Source organism: Copidosoma floridanum, unplaced genomic scaffold (genome assembly GCF_036245765.1).
Source record: "Copidosoma floridanum isolate Cflo_tuat_1 unplaced genomic scaffold, Cflo_Japanese_pri ptg000033l, whole genome shotgun sequence".
Taxonomy (NCBI): Eukaryota; Metazoa; Arthropoda; class Insecta; order Hymenoptera; family Encyrtidae; genus Copidosoma; species Copidosoma floridanum.
This window is the reverse complement of record NW_028321910.1, coordinates 1,038,014-1,061,030: the sequence shown is the minus strand read 5'-3', so window position 1 is coordinate 1,061,030 and position 23,017 is coordinate 1,038,014. Positions and strand designations below refer to the sequence as shown.

The window sequence follows — 23,017 nt, the reverse complement described above, 5'->3', positions numbered from 1 at the left end:
CTCGCGGTACAGCTGTGAGGGCTTCTTGTTGCCCAGTGACAGTCCAGAGAACAGCTTGTGCAGCTGTTGGTCCTTGGAGTCAGAGAACCTCGCAAGGACGTGTTTCTTAAGGTCTTCGTACCTGTTTTCTGCTGGTGGTGCTGCGAGGATGTCCGACAGCCCGTCGACGATGATTGGCCCCAACGCTTTGACGACCTGAGCGTACTTCACATCTTCGGAGGTGGTGTTGTTGTTCGCGAAGATGAACTCGGCCTGCGTGAACCATGTGGCAGGGTGTTTAGGCCAAAACGGAAGTAGTTCCATGGTGGTCATGAGTCCAGCGCTGGAGTTGACGCGGGAGTCTGAAAGGACTGGGCTGGGCGCGGGCGGGTTGCTGTGTGTAATGTTGTCGTTAGCCGGAACGTGGTCGACGGCAACGGTTGCTGCGTGGTTCTTTTCGTCTCTGTGTACGTCCGGGGATGACTCGGGAGAGTCGCTTGACCTGTCGGCCGCCGCGGCAGCGAGGGCAACGGCAGCGTACGCGTCCGGGTAGAGGTCAGCGAAAAGCCTGCTTCGCAGCACGTCTCGTGGTTCACGCGCATCGGCCGGGCGCGTTGGAGTGGTGTGTGCTTGCGCTTGCCAGGAGTGGGGGACTGGCATCAGGTTAAAACCTTGCAAGGCGGTGCTCTCGTTGGCAGGAACGGGCTGCAGGTAGAACCCCAGCAGCCGTGGATCGACAGGAGACGTCTGCTCGACTGTCGCTTCCGTGTCCTGCCACGTAAATTCCGTTGTTAATGGAGAGCGAGGTTGGATGCCACCCAACTCTTGTAATGGCGGCGAGGCGGGCACAGAGGGACTCACGCGGGCACGTGCCGTTGCGGCCCGTGTAACGACGTTGGGCTTTCCGCGTGGTCGTAGTTCGGTTCCAGGACGGGGCCGTGCCCTATTCACTGGCTCTGTTGCCCGAGACGTTGGCACTGGCGAGCGCCGGCCTCTCGACGGCGGGACGTAGCCTTTTGGCGACGACGTCTTGCCCACGTGGCGAGCGGGAGAGCGTTAAAAGATGTCGGTGCGCGAAGAGTTTATTCTCGCCTCAGCTCAACTTTTCATCGCGAACTTGCACTCACGATAAATAAAACAGTTCGAGGGGTCACCACTTGTGGGATTTATTGTTCCACAAGAAAAGGAGCACGAGGGGAAATAAGCACACGCGACAGGTTTAATCATAAGAATACAACAGACTTTATTTAGTTATGTACAAAAGGGCTTTTTCGCTCTGCTCACGTCGAGAGCTCTAAGTAGAAGAAAGTATGTATAGCGCCGCGCGACTCTTCTCCCTCAGCTGTAGGGCACCGGCAGTGGGTGTGTGAGTTGGCTCGCGCGTGCGCAGGAAAAGATGTTCCTTGGGACGATGGCCTGCTTTCGTCTTGAGCACGAAATTGGTCGCTGTGGCTGAGACGCCACATACTTGTCTGTCAGATCAGTTTTCTCACCCAAGTGCATTTCAACTTGACACTTGGAACAAATCGCAGTTTCTCTAAGTAATCCGCGACTCTGAAAATCTGTTATAGTTTGCAGAGGTGACATCGAACCCTCAAGTGCAAACAAATCACGTAATCTCACCATTTTATTAAAAAAAACACGAATTTTGGCACACGAAGTAGTCTCGACACAAACGTTAGCACAACGAACAAACAACGAATGACAAGTTGAAACTTGAAAGCTCAACAGCGGTGAATAGCAAATAGAACACATGATCGCGACAGTATTTCGCGGGATATTCAAAATTAAAAAAAAAAAAGAACTTGAAATTTTCCACAGTAATGGCTCGCTCGCTCGCTTCGCTCGCTCCCTCGCGCTGAAAATAATAACCATCCCTATACAGTACCCACAGTATAATTACTGACCGCATAAGTGTAAAATTTAAAAGTAAATAATAAATAAAATTATCCACAGTAATGGCTCGCTCGCTCGCTTCGCTCGCTCCCTCGCGCTGAAAAAAATAACCATCCCTATACAGTACCCACAGTATAATTACTGACCGCATAAGTGCAAAATTTAAAAGTAAATAATAAATAAAATTATCCACAGTAATGGCTCGCTCGCTCGCTTCGCTCGCTCCCTCGCGCTGAAAAAAATAACCATCCCTATACAGTACCCACAGTATAATTACTGACCGCATATGTATCGAAAACATTGAACAAAATTTCAAATTTTGAATTACCCGCCATCCATACATAGTATGATTATAAATATTTTATCTAAATGTAAGGTTGGTACAATAGTTATAGTGGTTCACTCGGAGCCAACTTCTCGGAGGGAGTCGTAAACTACACATCCGCCCAACCGCTTATACAACAACTTTTATTCATGTTTTTGCCACACACTGCTTCAATTTTGACAGCTCGTCAGAGGTTATAGGACTTTGTTATGATCGCGGATGCGAGGAGGCTTGCAACCATATATATGTATACTAGACGGGTACAATCCGCCTGATTGCAGTACTTTTTTTTCTGTACTGATTTTCATTAAAACTACACTTTTGGCAAACAAACGAAAAATTTCCTCTAATGCATCGAGAATCGCTATCGACTATATTTCAAATTCGTTATAACTGGATTATGGTAAGCACAAAAAATAAAATGTTTTTCTAATCAACTTTTATCCCCGCGATAATTTCATTCATTTTTTTGCATTGCTTACCAAGTAAAGATGTAAAAAATTTAGTGTTCATTCGATAGCTTATTAAAACCTGAAGTTTTTAAACGCATTATCATTAGTTGGGACGTCCTCGTGAATTTCACAGCTGGTTTTGCACATTTGGTGCAAATTTGAAAAAAAAACCCAGTGATCGCGCCATCTTGGAATGACGTCACAAGTGAAAATACCTTAGCAAAAACTTTTTATGCAACAAAGTGAATCACCCATCCGGAAAAATTAGTGTTTTGTTTAGCTGTTCCCATATTCATCTATTTGAATAAAATGAATCTGCGCCTAAATAATCTATTGGTTGTAATAGTATTTTTAAGCAAAAACATGTATTAATTAGTGGGACCTACTGATTGTTTAATTTTTATTAAAACGAATTATTCGTATTAGTATAACCTTAGTTTATAGCGTGTTAAATATTTAATAACAACCCACTAGCATAATTTAATTTTTATTTGCTCTTTATTATTATTCTATGGATTTAAAGGAAATAATTTAGGCAACCAAACACATCTTGTTTTGAATACTCAAATTATTGTCAAGATTACAAATGGAAATTAATGAATGCATTAACTTGACGAATTTTAGAACTTAAATTTTATTGTTTCTATCTAATTTTATTTATAGTGGTGTATCTACGATTGCTGAACATTGAGTATTTTGATTCAAAATAAAATAATCATAATAAACAATTTAGCCAAAGCATTGCGTATGACATATGTTGAATAAATTATTATTAACAATCCAGGGTAAGTGTCATGAAAAGAACTTACAAAACTAAGTTTTTCAAACATATCTGTGTACATACATATAAGTAACAGGTGATTTAAATTTTTATACAAAAACGCTTGAAAGCATTTCTTTTATGATGCTGTAGAATAAGTAATCAAATAAAATTAATTCTGTTTAACTCCAGTTGTCCTCTGAGCGGCCAAATTTATACGTTACTGACCCAATAATGATGAACAAATTTTGCAAGAACAGAGCATACCCAGGCCAAAGGTGTCTAGCATCTTAAATAAATTTACAATTTTAGAACTGTGCTGAACCAACATGCAATATTTAGAATACATAACAAGAACACGAGAACAATTTACCATTATTGTAAATATAATCAGCAAACATAATCCAACAGGAACCAATAACAGCAGCAAATCCCATTACAAAACCAATGAAGAGCCATCCTCTGGCTCCTCTGGCTCCTAGACACCCACCATCATAGGCATCACCTCTTATTTGTGAGTTTGTTACTGAATTGACCCTAGAAAATAATAGAATTTTTCAATGTTGGTACCAACCTAGAACTAATTTTGTGTACCAATTAGATTCCATACAACTAAAAATCATTTATAGCATGTAATACTCACGTATCATTGAAATCTATTGTAAGATAACTATTTTGATAAAAGTCGGAAATTGATATTTTTTTAAGCTTAAGTTCATGTACTAGTTTTTATTAAATTATTGTTCCAGTTTACATTATAATTCGTTATCATTCCTTAATTCAAATTATTTATATATCTTTATGCAAAAAACATGCCTTACATTAGAAAAGAATAATTTTAGTGGACTCATTGGGCACATAAAGAAATTAGTAGGATTCATACACAGGAAATACTTACATCAGTAAGGATAATGTACCGCAAATGCCACAAATGAGATAGCCATTGGAAGTATCATCAGGATATTTTGCATGGGCATCAATCATGAACCACCATCCTAAAAAGAACTGAAAAAAAGTCAGACTGATTAATACCTTTTTTAATAGTTTACCTTGATTCAAGAGCAAATGTTTTGAAAGAAACTATGCTATTCAACAAATTATTTTTCATCCAAACATGATAATGCGTAAATATCGCATTTTTACAAGTTGATGATATATACTGTAGTTGAAAAACTAATGAACTACCAGACAATCTTTTGTATCAACTTTAGTACTAACCAAAGTGCCAGCAACCATGGAAGCTAAGGCATTCCTCTTGTCACCACCCTCAAACCATAGGCAACTTGCAATTTGAACGTTCTCTAAGCACGCAGCCATTTCTCAGTTGAGTATTTTTATTATTATTTAAGTACTATACCATTTAATATGACCTCTCTGGTAACTGGAGTGTGGCTGAAGTGTCCGAAAGTTACTGATAAACTCCGCCATTTTGAGGACTAAGGGTCCCCTCCCGATCGGAAATCGTACTTTCGCTGTTACGCAGCCCTAGCTAGGGTGTAATCCGCAATCGCCGCCAGCAGTTACATATGTACGACGTGACAACGTTGCGTGGTTGGGGGCGCTACTGTCGATTTACTGGTGATGTGATCCGCAATCTCACCAGCAGTAAAGCAGACAACGTCCGTCTACTTGCTCTTTTTCGTGACATTTTCCGACATTCTGCCGTCTGCTTTGCTTTGTTTACAATCAGAAAATGTCACGAAAAAGAGCTAGTAGACCGACGTCGTCTGCTTTACTGCTGGTGAGATTGCGGATCACATCACCAGTAAATCGACAGTAGCGCCCCCAACCACGCAACGTTGTCACGTCGTACATATGTAACTGCTGGCGGCGATTGCGGATTACAAACCTAGGCATTCATTAAGCCTAGCTATAGCTAGGCCCGCGTAACAGCGAAAGTACGATTTCTGATCAGGCTGCTATAAAAAGTCGATTCAAGTTAATTCAACAAATTTCAATCGGTTCCAATAGTAAATCTTAATTCCACAAAATCCCATTGAAACTGATTGATTAAGTATATGAACGCCGATTCAAGTAGATCGAAATGTGCCGATTCAAGTCGATTGAACTCGATTAGAATTAATGCTTAAATAAAAAATATTGAAAAAAAAATTTTTTTATCCCCGATTAATTGAAACACTATTTTAGACGTGTATATGACATATGTGGCGGCTCCAGCGTTGGGTTAGGCGGATTCAATATCGGAACTTTTTCCCTAGATCGTATATATAGCTATACGATCTAGGGAGAATGTTCCGTCGAGCAGACAGCACAGCAGTGAAGGGGCATTGCCAAAGACATGCGGAAATTCCAAATTGTAATATTAATAACACAAGCGCCTATCACCCAATGACCCGGGACGCTAACTGGCAACTCTTTTAAATAAATAATTATTAATAACACAAGCGCCTATCACCGTATAACCTGGGGCGCTAATTGCAAATATAGTAAATAAATAGTTATTAATAAATATTTCAAGCACCTTTTTCCTGATGATCCAGGACACTTATTTGCAACACTATTAAATAATAAAAAGTTAATCGATAACATATGTAAACATATCACAATTTTGATTGCCTATCTAGTACGACAAAGATCTTTTAAAATGGCGCTCTTGTAATTCCTTAATAATTTATTATTCAATAGTAGCCAGTAAGCGCCCCGGATCATGAGGTAATAGGCGCTTGTGTTATTAATAATTATTTACTTAAAAGTGACCAGTGAGCGCCCTGGGTCATTGAGTGAGAGGCGCTTGTGTTATGAATAATTATTTATTCAACAGAGTTGCCAGTAAGCGCTCCAAGTCATTAGGTGATAGGCGCTTATGTTATTAATAACTATTTATTTAACACTGTGTCCAGTTAGCGCCCCGGGTCATTGGGTGATAGACGCTTGTGTTATTTAAAATTATTTATTTAACAGAGTGGCCAGTTAGCGCCCCGGGTCATTGGGTGATAGGCGCTTGTGTAATTAAAAATTATTTATTTAACTGAGCTGCCAGTTAGCGTCCCGGGTCATTGGGTGATAGGCGCTTGTGTTATCAAAAATTATTTATTTAACAGAGTTGCCAGTAAGCGCTCCAAGTCATTAGGTGATAGGCGCTTATGTTATTAATAACTATTTATTTAACAGTGTGTCCAGTTAGCGCCCCGGGTCATTGGGTGATAGACGCTTGTGTTATTTAAAATTATTTATTTAACAGAGTGGCCAGTTAGCGCCCCAGGTTATACGGTGATAGGCGCTTGTGTTATTAAAAATTATTTATTTAACTGAGCTGCCAGTTAGCGTCCCGGGTCATTGGGTGATAGGCGCTTGTGTTATCAAAAATTATTTATTTAACAGAGTGGCCAGTTAGCGCCCCGGGTCATTGGGTGATAGGCGCTTGTGTTATTAATATTACAATTTTGAATTTCCGCGTGTCTTTGGCAATGCCCCTTCACTGCTGTGCTGTCTGCTCGACGGAACATTTTCCCTAGATTGTATAGCTATATATACGATCTAGGGAAAAAGTTCCGATCTTGAATCCGCCTAACCCAACGCTGCTCGGGATATGCCGCTAGTTAAGCTGGCAACTCCTCGACCAGCTAGTCAGTCCGGTTTTTGGCTTGCGCGAGTAACACACGCACTTCTGTACTTAATGAATAAATAAACCCTTACGTTTAACAAAGCCAAGTGTGGTCGAGCTTCTTGCACCCCGTGCTACCCTCCTATCCTTGGGTAAGCACGAGCATACCCAGCGGTTCCCAAATATATAAGGTTGCCCTTAAATGCAATCTTATTTACTTAAGATCAGAAAACCCCGGCGAAGTTTGAATTTACTTTGGTTCTAAAAATCTCTAAATATGTGAAACTGAGAAAAAAAATTATTTACCGACATTTTAGTAAGAAAGCATTGTTACAATATATTGTGTTCGTAATATAATTTGTAAAATAACAATTTACAACTGTTATACATCGAAGATGATGGTTTGTTAGTTGGGTCATTCTCATAATCTTACAGATGTCACAACATTTGATGTCGGCAAAAAGTTTTATCTTTCCTATTTTTTCTTTAATAATAGCAAATGCAATAATTCTATTACAATAGAATGATTTTTTTCATAGGTTAAGTACATGATTATTTTGAAAAACTAATATTCAAACATAATTCAAAGTAAGATCGCATGTAAGGGCTCGGGCACATGGAACCGCGTAAAGCGTAAAGTTATAAGGTAAGGTACGCTTTACGCGAAAAATTTATCATCGCGCACATGAGAGTAAAAAATACGCACGTAAGTGTTTTAAAACCAATCACAGCGAGTACTTCGTTGGCTTTGCACATGCTGTCTCGCTCGTACTCAAGGCAAAAATAAAGTTACGCCCGTATTTTTGTACCCATGTGCGTGATGACAAATTTTTTCGCGCAAAGCGTAAATAAAGTACGCAACCTGTAAATACAGTCAGCAGCTAATGTCAACAACAACAATTACAGTATCAATTGTATAATTAATCGAATTTTTGACATGGAGGAAAAATAAATCGTAAGAACTTCAGGCAAATTGTGGAAAGTCTATACGACCTATGCAATGACCTAATATCGCAAAGAAAAAGTGAGAAGTGGAATGATTAAGCTGTATGAAATGTATTAACGGCTCTCAAATAAAAATAAAAAAAAAAGTATATACTCGAACTTTTTTTTTGACACGTACAGGTTAGAATTCACTTGCGTTGAGAACTTCAAAAGCTATTTTTGTTGACAAGACAGCAGATTGGTTAACTGTCCTCTACTTCGAACTTACGCAATACGCGAGGCTTTTACGTCTTTTCTATGTGACCACAAAGTGGCGTATACCTAACCTTCGTCTACTTTTACGCGATACGCGATACGCTTGACGCGGTTCCATGTGCTCGCGGCCTAAGGCTGCAGTCACATGGAGCGCAATAGAGCGTGTAGGATAGAATTGTCCCAATAAGCGGATATGCGAAGTCTATAGCGCTGCAGGATAGCCCTATTGCGTGGCGCATGAGACTTAACACAGTTGCTTACGGGGACCCCAACAAACATTTTGTTTGAAGATTTCATATAGATGTCTTCCAGGTGGCGAATGTCCACCTGAAAGGCATCTTTGATGTAAATCTAAAAGACGTCTTTCAGATGGACATTCGACGCCTAGAAGATATTTATAAGAAATCTTCAAACAAAATGTTTGCTGGGACAATTCTATCCTGCACGATAGACATATAAAAAATTTGCTAGTTCTTACGTACGGCGCTGAAGCAAGAGTAAAAAGAGACACAACATCGAACGTGAGTATCTGTCTCTTATATGTCTATGTCCTGCACACTCTATTGCACTCCATGGGACTGCAGACTAAGTGCAGTCGGAATGGTCCAAAATCGGAATTTGTTATTGTGAATTTACTGTAGATATTTAAATTTTGCAGGGGCGGGGATTTGAACCCAGATCCTTTCGTTTCGGTCGGGATCGAGGCTAGAACACAAAGTCGATTTAGCTAAAATTGACTTTGACAAATCATGTACTTTTATAGTATATACACTGTAGTTAAATTGAAATTTATATTTACGGAACTTAAGTTGATATTTGTTTATTAGAACTATATTTAATTCAATTTTTATTTATATTTCGTAAAAAAAAAATTTGTTCTTAATATATGGCACTGTGATTTACTAATAAATCGACTTTAATTGTCAAAAGTGTCATTAAAAACAATCGACTTGAATCGGCATTTTACACGAGAGCAAGTCAATCGACTTTAATAGACAAAAATGACATTGTAGTCAATCGACTTACACCGGCATTTCAGCCAGGAGCGTATCAATCGGCTTTAATAGCAGATTTTTTCGTCCATTTTAATCGACTTTATATGTGACTCTTAAAAATTCTAAGTTAATTATCTTTGTTAGTGGTTTTATTTTTTTCCGTTTCTCTTTATTTTCTGACAAACTAAAATAAAACATGCTGGTAGATCATATTTAAGTAAACAAACGTTACTTAACCAAATCGAGATAAAAAATTTAATGATGAAATGATCAAAGTTACTGAAAATATTGTTAAAAAAAAAATTGAGTAACAGACTTATATCAGTGAAAATTGTTACGAAAGATGATTAAAATGAATAATACATTGAAAATTTTTTTTTCATGTCCATGAAATAATAGTAGGAAAATTGCCATGAAATAATAGTAAGAAAAATGGAAAAAATCAAAATCACTTAAAAAAATTGTTGATTTAAAATTATAAAGATTCACATATAAAGTCGATAAAAATAGACTGTAAAATCTGCTATTAAAGCCGATTAATTAATGAATGAATGCTTCCGTCCAAAATGCCGATTCAAGTCGATTGACTTTAATGCCAATTTAGACCATTGAAACTAATAGACTTGCTTCCGTCCAAGATGCCGATTCAAATTGATTGACTTTAATGACACTTTTGACTTTTAAAGTAGATTGAAAATGAAAATATCCAAAAGTCCCGTTAAAGACGATTTCATTTCAATGGACCAAATTGTGTGGGCCGATTGGATCCATTCAAGTTGATTCAAGCCGAATAATTTTGAATCGACTTGAATCCGTCTTCTATAGCAGGGTTAGCATGACTTTCGCCCAATAATCGCTTACTTTCGTCTGCAGATCAGAATAATACAGTGACGTCTATATATAAGTATACAAATAGTATGTACACTTGCGCGCGCAGATACACACATGAATGTATAGAAAAACTTGCATGCCTGTATATAAGCATTGCTTATATGAAACTAGTGGCCCCCCTAGTTTCGGCTTCATCCGAGACTTACTAAATGGAACACCGTCGTGTGTTAACATGTAATGCGAAACATTTTCAGTCAGAAATTTTACATCTGTTCCTGACACTTCTCAGAACAAAAATCTTCTTATTAAACACATATTTGTTCGGAATTCATACAGTTTATTTGGTCAAATAATATGCTGTAAAAATTGAAAAAAATATAACTTCGCTGAAAAGTACTGTGCATTCCTTATGCCATAAAATAATCGTTGGCCTAAAGGGCCATTGATTTGCAGTTTTTCCCGTATAATCTACGAAAAGGGCTATTTTTAAAAGCTGTTAAAGATCTAAAACTCCCCAAAAGTACATATTAAAAAAAAAAAGTTCTTTTCTCACATCTCACAACTTTATTAAGTATCAGAGCAATAAAGTCCTGGAGCTTTATCTCTACATTTTTTATCGTTACAAAAATACAAATACATATTGTACGTATTTAAAAATCTAGAAGATTGAAGAGATTACTGTGAGGGTGCTGATTAAAAAGCTGATATCTCACGCAATGGATTCATTATAAGTAAATTTTGACGTTGCTGTTTCAATTTCGACAAATGCTCTGCGTCAGTTTCTTTACGGTTAAGACTTATAAAGAGCCCTATAGGCTATTTTTTGTCAACTTCGTTAAGTTCTAATATATTTGTTGGCAAGGTAATTGAACATTCAATGGCCCTAAGGCCTGGTAAGCTTCTTAAGTAAACTCTTTCTTGACTACAGTTTTCAGCAAACGTGACTGCCTGGATACCTAAGGGTAGTCTTCTCTAGTCTGATGATGTAGTACCAGACTGATCGGAAGAAAAATTACAAGGTCTGAATCTAGTTGTAGGGATCTTTCCCAACAGCTCCTGGTATAACGTCGAAGACGTTAGTGTCTAAAACACCTTTTTTTTACAGGCTCAATTGTTTTGGTGACTAAGGTAGTGAGATTAATTCGTGATACGTGCTCGTTGAAGACTGTCCCGTTGGCTCAAGTTTTTTTGAAGTGAAAACTTCTTATGGCGCGTTGGGCACTTTTGTGGGTGAGCATTTTCAGCCGTTCTCGCGACAGACGAGATTTCACACAGATATACTCCGCGTGTATTTATAATATATGTTTACTATACGTGCTCTTTTGGTGGCGCCCCCCTCATGGATCTTATAGGAACCCGAACCTGTGGACACAGGTATCAGTTTAAAGTTGTCGCGGGAGCGTAGGCTGTCATGAGTAATTATTTTTTAAATGTTAGTGATTTATTTAAATATGCAGGGAATGGGGTGCGAAAGTACGAAGAGGGTGAAAATATTATGAACGCTAATCACCTGATGTATTGTGGAGTCACATTGGAAAGCTTAGAAGAGATAAATTTGATTTTTTTATGTTCATTTTTATTTATTTTTTTACTTTTTTTATTTTTCACGTTGCTTTTCCAATATTGGTTTTCTCATGCCTGTCGTTTCATTTGTTCATTAAATTACTAATAGAAAATTAGAAAATATTTGTTTACATTTTGTTAACCTCGAAGTACCTTGTTCAATAAATAAGTGAACCAATGATGTGTTTGCATTGTCCACCCTGCCCAGCCTTACAAGAACAAACGCATTCAATGCAATTTTCTGAGTCCTTTTTCATAATATTGACGTTTAACTCGTGTGGTGTGCCAAACAGATCACTGAATTTTAAACATAAAAAAATTAAATTTGTCTCTTCTAAGCTTTCCAATGTGACTCCACAATACATCAGGTGATTAGCGTTCATAATATTTTCACCCTCTTCGTACTTTCGCACCCCATTCCCTGCATATTTAAATAAACCACTAACATTTAGAAAATAATTACTCATGACAGCCTACGCTCCCGCGACAACTTTAAACTAATACCTGTCCACAGGTTCGGGTTCCTATAAGATCCATTAGGGGGCGCCATCAGTGGGTTAACACGACGAATACGCAGTAGCATTGGTCTGAGCATTATTCCACACTCACAGTTCATGCTTGATCACACATAGCGCCGCTGCCTGGATCTCACCGCGAACTACTTGGTGCGAGAATTCAAATTCAAAATCGTATGATTTTTTCAGCAGACAGTAGGCGCAGAAATTCAAATTCGAAAGAAATCTTTGTATGTATTGGCTAATTAATGCCTAAAAATATTGGATAATGTTGTATGATTACATACATAAATAGTATACCAAGAATTCTTTCGAATTTGAATTTCCGCGCCTAAGGTAAAAGCACCAGTACGTAAACACTTCCTAAAATTGCACCAGTAGATTGAACAGCTTGAATAAACTATTTTCAATTCAAGTGGATAAAAAAAAAATGTTTCTGATATCCTTTGATCGTTTTTTAGATAAAACAAAATTTATATTTCAGTAAGTCTTTATACTCAACGAGAAAAAAATTATTTATTCGTGCAACTTGTATGAGGTGGCTTGTGAGACTGTTCAGGTACTGGTACCATTAGGTTTTACCTATACCCAGTACTCGAACACATAAAAATGATTGAAATCACTGTAAATCAATAATAATAGTATGTCAAGCCAGTCGTTATAGTTTTCATAATATGTTACCAATGAAATTAGAAAGAAATTTTTCGATTTGGTTATTTGCAATACATGATAAAAATATAAATCAGTAGAAGGCAGCTAACATAACCTCTCTCCCATTTAATTAACATGGGATGTTCAAGTACTCGGTCAAAAATACGTATCAGTACCAATACCTGAACACGCTGTTCATCTACTGGGTCATTGGTAAAAAAAGTTTGAAATTAATTTATTAATTGTACACATAACCAAGAAAAACTTTTTTATTTTTTTTTAAAGGAAAAAATATAAACTTACTGGCGCAATGACTGTTTTGTTGTTATGAAAATCAGAAATTCAATAAAAATGAGAAAACAAAGACTTTATGGAAAAAGTGTTCACGTACTGGTGCTTTTACCTTACTGTCTGTTGAAAAAATCATACGATTTTGAATTCGAATTCTCGCGCGAAGTAGTTCTCGGTGGGATCCAGTCAGCGGCGCTATGTGCGATTAAGCGTGAACTGTGATCGTGGAATAATGCTCAGACCAACGCTGATACGCAGTCTTTGCATGGGCATTCGTTCGTGCCCTCGCGACAGACGAGATTGAGAGTTTTTTATATTTATTTTATAAATGAATATTAAACGGAAATTTTTTTTATTTAAATATTTCATTTGACTTGTGTTGCTGCTATGGTACTGTGTTAAAAAAATTGATAAATTTTGTATTTGCTATTTACTAATATTTACTCATTTAAATAAAACCACTTCCTTCGAATATAGTTTTTATATTATTATACTTCATGTCCATTCAAAAAGTGCCCACATTGCTTTGATAAACTTGATTTTTTATGTACGATTTCTCATGTCACGAGCGTACCTAAAAATGCTCACCCAAAAAAGTGCCCAACGCGCCATAAGTTCAAGTTTTCACTTCTGCCTGCACTCCCGGAGTGCTACTTGTACTTGGTTTTCCTTCATAGATGTTATAGGTTCCCCCAGCGCAGATATTGGAGAGGATCGGTGATTCCTGGTTGAATGCTTAGAGTCGAGAGGGTAATATAGGGTCATCGGTCACTGGGATTCCCAGCTTTGCGACGAATAACTGCGCTCGTGACGACTGCCAGTGAATGACTGACTTGCCGTGTGTTCCAGTAGCGCTCTCCGAAAACTTACCGACAACTTAAACATGACACAAGATATCGTAAGATATAATTAAGTTGTCGGAGAGCGTTACTGGAACACACTCTTGGTTTAATAGTGGCCGTCTTTAGTTAACATAGTCTTTTAGTCGATGAATCGTTTTCGGAAATGGTAGTAAAAATGTATATTTGTTGACAAGGTAGTTTAAATTTAGGTGGTTCTTAAAAGAACCGATGAGATTAATGGTTAAGTAAGGAACATAGGTACTTACAATGGCCCTGAAAAGGGCTATACTTCTACCGACTCGGAAAAGAAATTTTAGTTTCGCACCGTATCAAGGTTGATGCTGTTCATTTTCGATTATTGACACGGTTTTTAAAAACATTTTTTTTTGCTTTTAAAATTATTTTTATTTATTGCGTATAGAATCAACACTATTTTATATTTTAAATCCTTTTAAAAGGTTTTTTTTTTTACTTCGAATGTATACAATACTTAAATTTCAAGATTTGTTAATGTGTCAGAAAAACAACTATAGATAACAAAACAAACGTATTTACACTTTTCTCTGATAAAATTTGGATCAAAAGGATTGAAATAATAAAGTGGCACGAAAAAAATAGATTTAGTAGATTGTAAACATAAATAAAATATATACTATAATGAAATCATTAGTTAACAAATTGATTCAAATTTATTGCAAAATAAAATATTAAGCGGGTATCATGGCAGGAGTGTGAGGTGCAAATATAAATATTTGGTGTGGGGGTATAAGTGCTTCTCATAACAAATACACCCTATAAACTTATTGAAAAAAACAAGCAAATTGTTCCTTACTTGGCAGTGTGGTTGGAAAGGTCAAGATATCGTGAAGAGGGGGGTTGAAATAACCAGCCAAGAAAACTGTATCATTAAATAGAGAAACAAATATGCGTGTATACAATGACAGTTACGAGAGCTTAGGATTTTTAATAATTTACCAATACAAACAGTACATTTTTCACTAAACAATAACAGTATGTTTTTCGCTAACAATTTCTTCTGATTTATATAGGAAAAATTATTATCAATAAAAATTATACCTGTGGATTTTATTTTTTATAATGATATTGCAAATAAGTGTTAAGCTACAAAGTGCAGAAAAAGAATAGGAAGTCGAAAAATACTGTTATATATTTTTTTATAGGAAACAAGTACAAACCCATGATTTATGCACTTCTTACGCAGGAATCTTGGGTTAAAAAGCCTTGGGTTATAGTTTCAAGCAGTCATTATTCAACATCCTCCTTATTCTTGATAAAAATGACTGGAGTTTTGAATGCAGGTTATCCCCCAGGCTGTAACTGTTTTTATGCCCTTTATTCTTCTTGATTAACTAATCACACATTACATCTATAAACTCTACACTGGATTCACATAAATTGAAACTAATTCATATAAATTTAAACTTATTCATATAAATTTAAACTAACACATGCGACTTGACCGTCACTTTCTTTAATTTTATTTTGGTTTTTCTGTTTTTTTTTTGTTTTTATATAACTTGTATTTAATTTTGTACCTTTATTTTTAATTCAACTTCTATTTTTCATACATTATTTTTATTTATTATTGAATTTTTCTCTCAATTTCAAATGTAAATCTATTTTTGTCAACTAATTCGTAACTTTTGCGCATTTTATATTATACTCTGTAAAATTAAAATTTGAGACCAAACGTGGTTGTACCACATGGTCTTATAAACGTTACTTACTTACTTACTTACTCACTTACTCACTTACTTACTCACTTACTCGCTTACTTACTCACTTACTTACTCACTCACTCACTCACTCACTTACTTACTTACTTACTCACTCACTCACTCACTCACTCACTCACACACTCACTTACTCACTCACTCACACACTCACTCACTGACTTACTTACTTACTAACTTACTTACTTACTTACTTACTTACTTACTTACTTACTTACTTGTGTACTCACCTGCACGAAAATTTTGCGCAAATCTGCCGCAATCAGGAGTGCGTCGAGTCAAGACCAAAAAACGTACTCGACTGATCGTCAGATTTGTGCACTTCTTGCGCAAGGATTTCGTGCACTCGCCTGCACGCTAATCTTACGCAAGTCTGCTGCAAGCGGAACTGCCTCAAGTCAGAATGACAACGCACTTGACTGACCATCAGATTTGCGCACTTTTTACGCAAGAGTCTTGCGCACTCGACTGCACCCAAATTTTGCGCAAATCTGCCACAATCAGAAGTGTGCCAAATCAAGATAAATAACGCACTCGACTGATCGTCAGATTTGTGCACTTCTTACGCAAGAGTCTTGCTCACCTGTCGTGCATCAGAATTACGTTAGACCTTGGAAGCAGACTAGATGCTGCAGACTTACACAATTTCGCTGTCAATGTAAATCTTGTGCAAGAAGTACGTTAGAATTGCAAAGACTGTGCTACCAGGGATACCGTCTCCAGTAGAATACCAGGAGACGTATCTAGCCAAAGTACAACCTGCTCTAACTTTTTAGAATTATATGGCCGTTCCACCATTCGGCCTGATGTCGTCAGATAATTTTATACTACAAATGCAAACCAGGAAAGATAGGTCTGAGGAGTACATGCAGCCACAACGGCTTCATTCTCAGTAGTCGTTCCAACGGCATACCCACAGAGAAGGTATTCTCTAACCTATAAAAAATATCAGTGCTGAAATCAGTCGTAAACTACATTGTTGATTCAGCGTTTATTCCATGTTGAATCAATGCTGATTCAGCATTGAATCAGCGTTTGTTGAAAACAATAATAGTAATTAACTTCAAAACAGTGCATTTTTCATGGTAGCATTGCAGTTTGCAATTAAAATAGATTATTTTGAAGCTTACAACCTGTTACAACAACATGTTCCCCAGTTGATAATAAGTCAACGTTGATTCAACGCTGAATCAGCATTGATTCAACATGGAATAAAAGCAGAATCAACGATGTAATTTACGACTGATTTCAGCATTGATTCATCACTGATATTTTGGATAGGGTAGGCCCACTTTCCCGACTAACGATGATCGGTTGGTTATACGGGGAACGACCTGAAGACAAAATATTCTTTGGTCAGCGGCGTATCTTCCTCATGTACGGTCTCCGTACACAGAGACTTCAAAGGTAAGAGTCAAGCTACCTGCAGCCAGCTCTTCATCATCAAGAATAATAATAAGAGGTAGCTGGAAGTTTCACCACATATCGGTTAGAATGTTTTTTAATTGGTGGCACTCACTAATCCTGAAGGTTCAGGATGGAAGTAGACCTAGGTCACTTGCCCATTAAAGAAGTGTGTTGTCGGTAACCGTGATATCCAGCTGCACAACTTACATCATTTGTCTCGATCCAGCTCGATGCACTGACGGTTGACGACTGCGAAAGTTTCCGGGACGCTCCGGCATATTATAACCATATACTTATTTGATTCTGTTTCAGGTAGCTTCAATTTTATGTCAACGCCACTTAGCGGATCCTACTGAACTAAGGTGAAAAGCTGGCGTATTTTTGCAAAACTTTAAGCTTATTTATTGCTATTGTTATTAACTCTCTTAAGATAAAAACTATACTAAAACCATCTAGGAAGTGTCGAGAATCAATATGCAAAATTTCAGCAAGATCGGTTGAGTAGTTTTCGCGGTTTGCGATTACAACGGTTTAAGCGACTTTGCTTTATATATTAGTAAGATAAGATAATCCTGTATCAGTGCCAATGAAAGTGTGCGATTACAGGGGGGGGGGGTATTCTGTAACTTCTGCACCACGCCACGCCACAACTTGACGTCACGTTACAATGTCTAAGTAAATAGTAACATACCGTCAGTCTGTAGCGTGGCGAGGGGCAGAAGTTACAGATTACCCCCCCTGGGTAATAGTCATGCCAAGCTAGGCCAAGCTGCGCCCAAGTCAGCGCCATATATAAACCCACCTACGGCTAGGCTTGGTGCTTGGTTAATTTATTTGGACCATGCGTGTAAGCTGAGCTGCTCATTTTCAATTTCTACTAAGGTAACACACCCTTAAATATGATAAGAGTCAGAAATAAAGGAATAAGGCCCGTTGTAAGCAAAAAACATAAGACATAAGGGGAAACAAGCGTGGACACAACGGGCGCTTATTCTCACGCGTAGAAGAAGTCGTGTTTCACGCACTCAGAAACGTTATTTTAACCTTGACTACTGTCCACTAGTTATAATCGTAAAGGCGTTGGTTAGGCGACTATTAAATTAAAGAAGAGAGTCTTATGGCTACTTTTTTACAACGTTTCAAGAATGTTACAATTAACAAAGGGGCTTTTTACAGAAATGTGAAAACAGTGAGGAATAAGGAAATAACGGGAATAAAAAGAATAGCAGCAGGAATATTCGCAACAACGTAGTGAAATGCACTAAACTTTTTCGGAAACATCAGGCTGACATTAAATTTTCGTGCAAAGGTCCTAATAAACAATAGGTAGCGTTAGGAACCAGGAATGCGCGTGTCAATTACGTCATGTCATAAATTCTATTCACGACACTTATAATATTTTATTTGTAACGTGTTATAAACATCGATTTACGACACTTAGTGCATTTACGACCAGCGCTCTCAAAAATGACTGCCGAACTTGCAGGAAATTCAAATTGGCTATATGGAGCAAGACGCAAAAACCCAGATAACTCGACAACATTTCATACACCATAACTTGATAAATTAATCCTAAGCTATTTAACCCAATAACCCAACGCGCCTAAAAGCAGTATCACAAGCTTTAATGATTAATAAAATACAATAAACAATAACGCAAGCGCCAATCCCCACACAACCCGAAGCGCTTGATGGCCGCTTTGTTTTTTAATTTAATAAATAAAATAACACAAGCGCCAATCCCTACACAACCCGGGGCGCTTACTGGCCGCTTTGTTTTTTAATATAATAAATAAAATAACAGAAGTTCTAATCCCCACACAACCCAGAGCGCATACTGGCCGCTTTGTTTTTTAATATAATAAATAAAATAACAGAAGCGCCAATCCCCACACAACCTGGGGCGCTTACTGAGCGCTTTGTTAATTAATATTATAAATAAAATAACAGAAGCGCCAATCCCCACACAACCCGAAGCACTTACTGGCAGCTTCGTTTTTTAATATAATAAATAAAATAACAGAAGCGCCAATCCCCACACAACCCGGGGCGCTTACTGGCTGCTTTGTTTTTTAATATAATGAATAAAATAACAAAAGCGCCAATCCCCACACAACCCGGGGCACTTACTGGCGGCATCGTTTTTTAATATAATAAATAAAATAACAGAAGCGCCATCCCCACACAACCCGGGGCGCTTACTGGCTGCTTTGTTTTTTAATATAATGAATAAAATAACAAAAGCGCCAATCCCCACACAACCCGGGGCACTTACTGGCGGCATCGTTTTTTAATATAATAAATAAAATAGAAGAAGCGCCAATCCCCACACAACCCGAAGCGCTTACTGGCCGCTTTGTTTTTTAATATAATAAATAAAATAACAGAACCGCCAATCCCCCCACAACCCGGGGCGCTTACTGACCGCTTTGTTAATTAATATTATAAATAAAATAACAGAAGCGCCAATCCCTACACAACCCGGGGCTCTTACTGGCCGCTTTGTTTATTATTTAAAAAAATAATAAACGCAAGTACCAATCACCAAACAACCCGGAGCGCTTACTATTTGCTTTGTTAATTAATATAATAAATGAAATGACAGAAGCGACAATCCCCACACAACCCGGGGCACTTACTGGCCGCTTTGTTTTTTAATATAATAAATAAAATAACAGAAGCGCCAATCCCCACACAACTCGGGGCGCTCACTGGCCGCTTTGTTTTTTAATATTATAAATGAAATAACAGAATCGCCAATCCCCACACAACCCGGAACGCTTACTGGCTGCTTTGTTTTTTAATATAATAAATGAAATAACAGAAGCGCCAATCCCCACACAACCCGGGGCGCTTACTGGCCGCTTTGTTTTTTAATATAATAAATAAAACAACAGAAGCGCCAATCCCCACACAACCTGAGGCGCTTACTGGCGGCTTTGTTAATTAATATAATAAATAAAATAAATAAAGCGCCAATCACCACACAACCCGGAGTGCTTACTGGCCGCTTTGTTTATTATTTAAAAAAATAATTAACGCAAGTACCAATCACCACACAACCCGGAGCGCTTACTATTTGCTTTGTTAATTAATATAATAAATAAAATAACAGAAGCGCCAATCCCCACACAACCAAGGGCACTTACTGGCCGCTTTGTTTTTTAATATAATAAATAAAATAACAAAAGCACCAATCCCCACACATCCCGAGGCGCCTACTGGCTGCGTTGTTTTTTAATATAATAAATAAAATAACAGAAGCACCAATCCCCACACAACCCGGGGCGCTTACTGGCCGCTTTGTTTATTAATATAATAAATAAAATAACAGAAGAGCCAATCCCCACACATCCCGAGGCGCCTACTGGCTGCGTTATTTTTTAATATAATAAATAAAATAACAAAAGCGCCAATCCCCACACAACCCGGGGCACTTACTGGCCGCTTTGTTTTTTAATATGATAAATAAAATAACAGAAGCACCAATCTCAACACACCCCGGGGCACTTACTGGCCGCTTCGTTTTTCAATATAATAAATAAAATAACAGAAGCGCCAATCCCCACACAACCCGGGGCGCTTACTGGCTGCTTTGTTTTTTAATATAATGAATAAAATAACAAAAGCGCCAATCCCCATACAACCCAGGGCGCTTACTGGCTGCTTTGTTTTTTATTATAATGAATAAAATAACAAAAGCGCTAATCCCCACACAACCCGGGGCACTTACTGGCGGCTTCGTTTTTTAATATAATAAATAAAATAACAGAAGCGCCAATCCCCACACAACCCGGGGCGCTTACTGGCTGCTTTGTTTTTTGATATAATGAATAAAATAACAAAAGCGCCAATCCCCACACAACCCGGGGCACTTACTGGCGGCATCGTTTTTTAATATCATAAATAAAATAACAGAAGCGCCAATCCCCACACAACCCGGGGCGCTTACTGGCTGCTTTGTTTTTTAATATAATGAAAAAAATAACAAAAGCGCCAATCCCCACACAACCCGGGGCACTTACTGGCGGCATCGTTTTCTTATATAATAAATAAAATAACAGAAGCGCCAATCCCCACGAAACCCGGGGCGCTTACTGGCCGCTTTGTTTTTGAATATGATAAATGACATAACAGAAGCGCCAATCCCCACACAACCCGGGGCGCTTACTGGCTGCTTTGTTTTTTAATATAATAAATAAAATAAAAAAAGTGCCAATCCTCACACAACCCGGGGCGCTTACTGGTCGCTTTGTTAATTAATATCATAATTAAAATAACAGAAGCGCCAATCCCTACACAACCTGGGGCGCTTACTGGCTGCTTTGTTTATTATTTAAAAAAATAATAAACGCAAGTACCAATTACCAAACAACCTGGAGCGCTTACTATTTGCTTTGTTGATTAATATAATAAATAAAATGACAAAAGCGCCAATCCCCACACAACCCGGGGCACTTACTGGCCGCTTCGTTTTTTAATATAATAAATAAAATAACAGAAGCGCCAATCCCCACACAACCCGGGGCGCTTACTGGCTGCTTTGTTTTTAATATAATGAATAAAATAACGAAAGCGCCAATCCCCACACAACCCGGGGCACTTACTGGCGGCATCGTTTTTTAATATAATAAATAAAATAACAAAAGCGCCATCCCCACACAACCCGGGGCGCTTACTGGCTGCTTTGTTTTTTAATATAATGAATAAAATAACAAAAGCGCCAATCCCCACACATTCCGGGGCACTTACTGGCGGCATCGTTTTTTAATATATTAAATAAATAACAGAAGCGCCAATCCCCACACAACCCGGGGCGCTTACTGGCTGCTTTGTTTTTTTATATAATAAATAAAATAACAGAACCGCCAATCCCCCCACAACCCGGGGCGCTTACTGACCGCTTTGTTAATTAATATTATAAATAAAATAACAGAAGCGCCAATCCCTACACAACCTGGGGCTCTTACTGGCCGCTTTGTTTATTATTTAAAAAAATAATAAACGCAAGTACCAATCACCAAACAACTCGGAGCGCTTACTATTTGCTTTGTTAATTAATATAATGAACGAAATGACAGAAGCGACAATCCCCACACAACCCGGGGCACTTACTGGCCGCTTTGTTTTTTAATATAATAAATAAAATAACAGAAGCGCCAATCCCCACACAACCCGGGGCGCTCACTGGCCGCTTTGTTTTTTAATATTATAAATGAAATAACAGAATCGCCAATCCCCACACAACCCGGAACGCTTACTGGCCGCTTTGTTAATTAATATTATAAATAAATAACAGAAGCGCCAAAACCTACACAACCCAGGGTGCTTACTGGCCGCTTTGTTTATTATTTAAATAAATAATAAACTCAAGTACCAATTTCCACACAACCTGGAGCGCTTACTATTTGCTTTGTTAATTAATATAATGAATAAAATAACAAAAGCGCTAATCCCCACACAACCCGGGGCACTTACTGGCAGCTTCGTTTTTTAATATAATAAATAAAATAACAGAAGCGACAATCCCCACACAACCCGGGGCGCTTACTGGCCGCTTTGTTTTTTAATACAATAAATAAAATGACAGAAGCGCCAATCTCCACACAACCCGGGGCGCTTACTGGCTGCTTTGTTTTTTAATATAATAAATAAAATAACAGAAGTGCCAATCATCACACAATTCGGGGCGCTTACTGGCCGCTTTGTTTTTTAATATGATAAATGACATAACAGAAGCGCCAATCCCCACACAACCCGGGGCGCTTACTGGCTGCTTTGTTTTTTAATATAATAAATAAAATAAAAAAAGTGCCAATCCTCACACAACCCGGGGCGCTTACTGGTCGCTTTGTTAATTAATATCATAATTAAAATAACAGAAGCGCCAATCCCTACACAACCTGGGGCGCTTACTGGCTGCTTTGTTTATTATTTAAAAAAATAATAAACGCAAGTACCAATTACCAAACAACCTGGAGCGCTTACTAT

At 38.0% G+C, this 23,017-nt stretch overlaps 1 protein-coding gene across 2 annotated transcripts; it reads right to left on the bottom strand.

Moving 5' to 3' along the window:
- Positions 1 to 3,151: 3,151 nt before the first annotated feature.
- LOC106641873 (transmembrane protein 50A) lies at positions 3,152 to 4,898 on the bottom strand. Of its 2 annotated transcripts, none has more exons than XM_089597557.1 (4): positions 4,631 to 4,898; positions 4,311 to 4,417; positions 3,779 to 3,949; positions 3,152 to 3,694 (listed from the first exon to the last, which is right to left on the bottom strand). In XM_089597557.1, exons 1-4 carry the CDS (start codon positions 4,727 to 4,729, stop codon positions 3,595 to 3,597), a joined length of 477 nt encoding a protein of 158 aa, XP_089453683.1. In that variant the 5' UTR covers positions 4,730 to 4,898; the 3' UTR covers positions 3,152 to 3,594. The 2 variants fall into 2 exon arrangements, with proteins under 2 accessions (XP_089453683.1, XP_014211935.2); XM_014356449.2 differs by having other exon boundaries at positions 3,152 to 3,701; positions 3,786 to 3,949; positions 4,631 to 4,895.
- Positions 4,899 to 23,017: the final 18,119 nt, after the last annotated feature.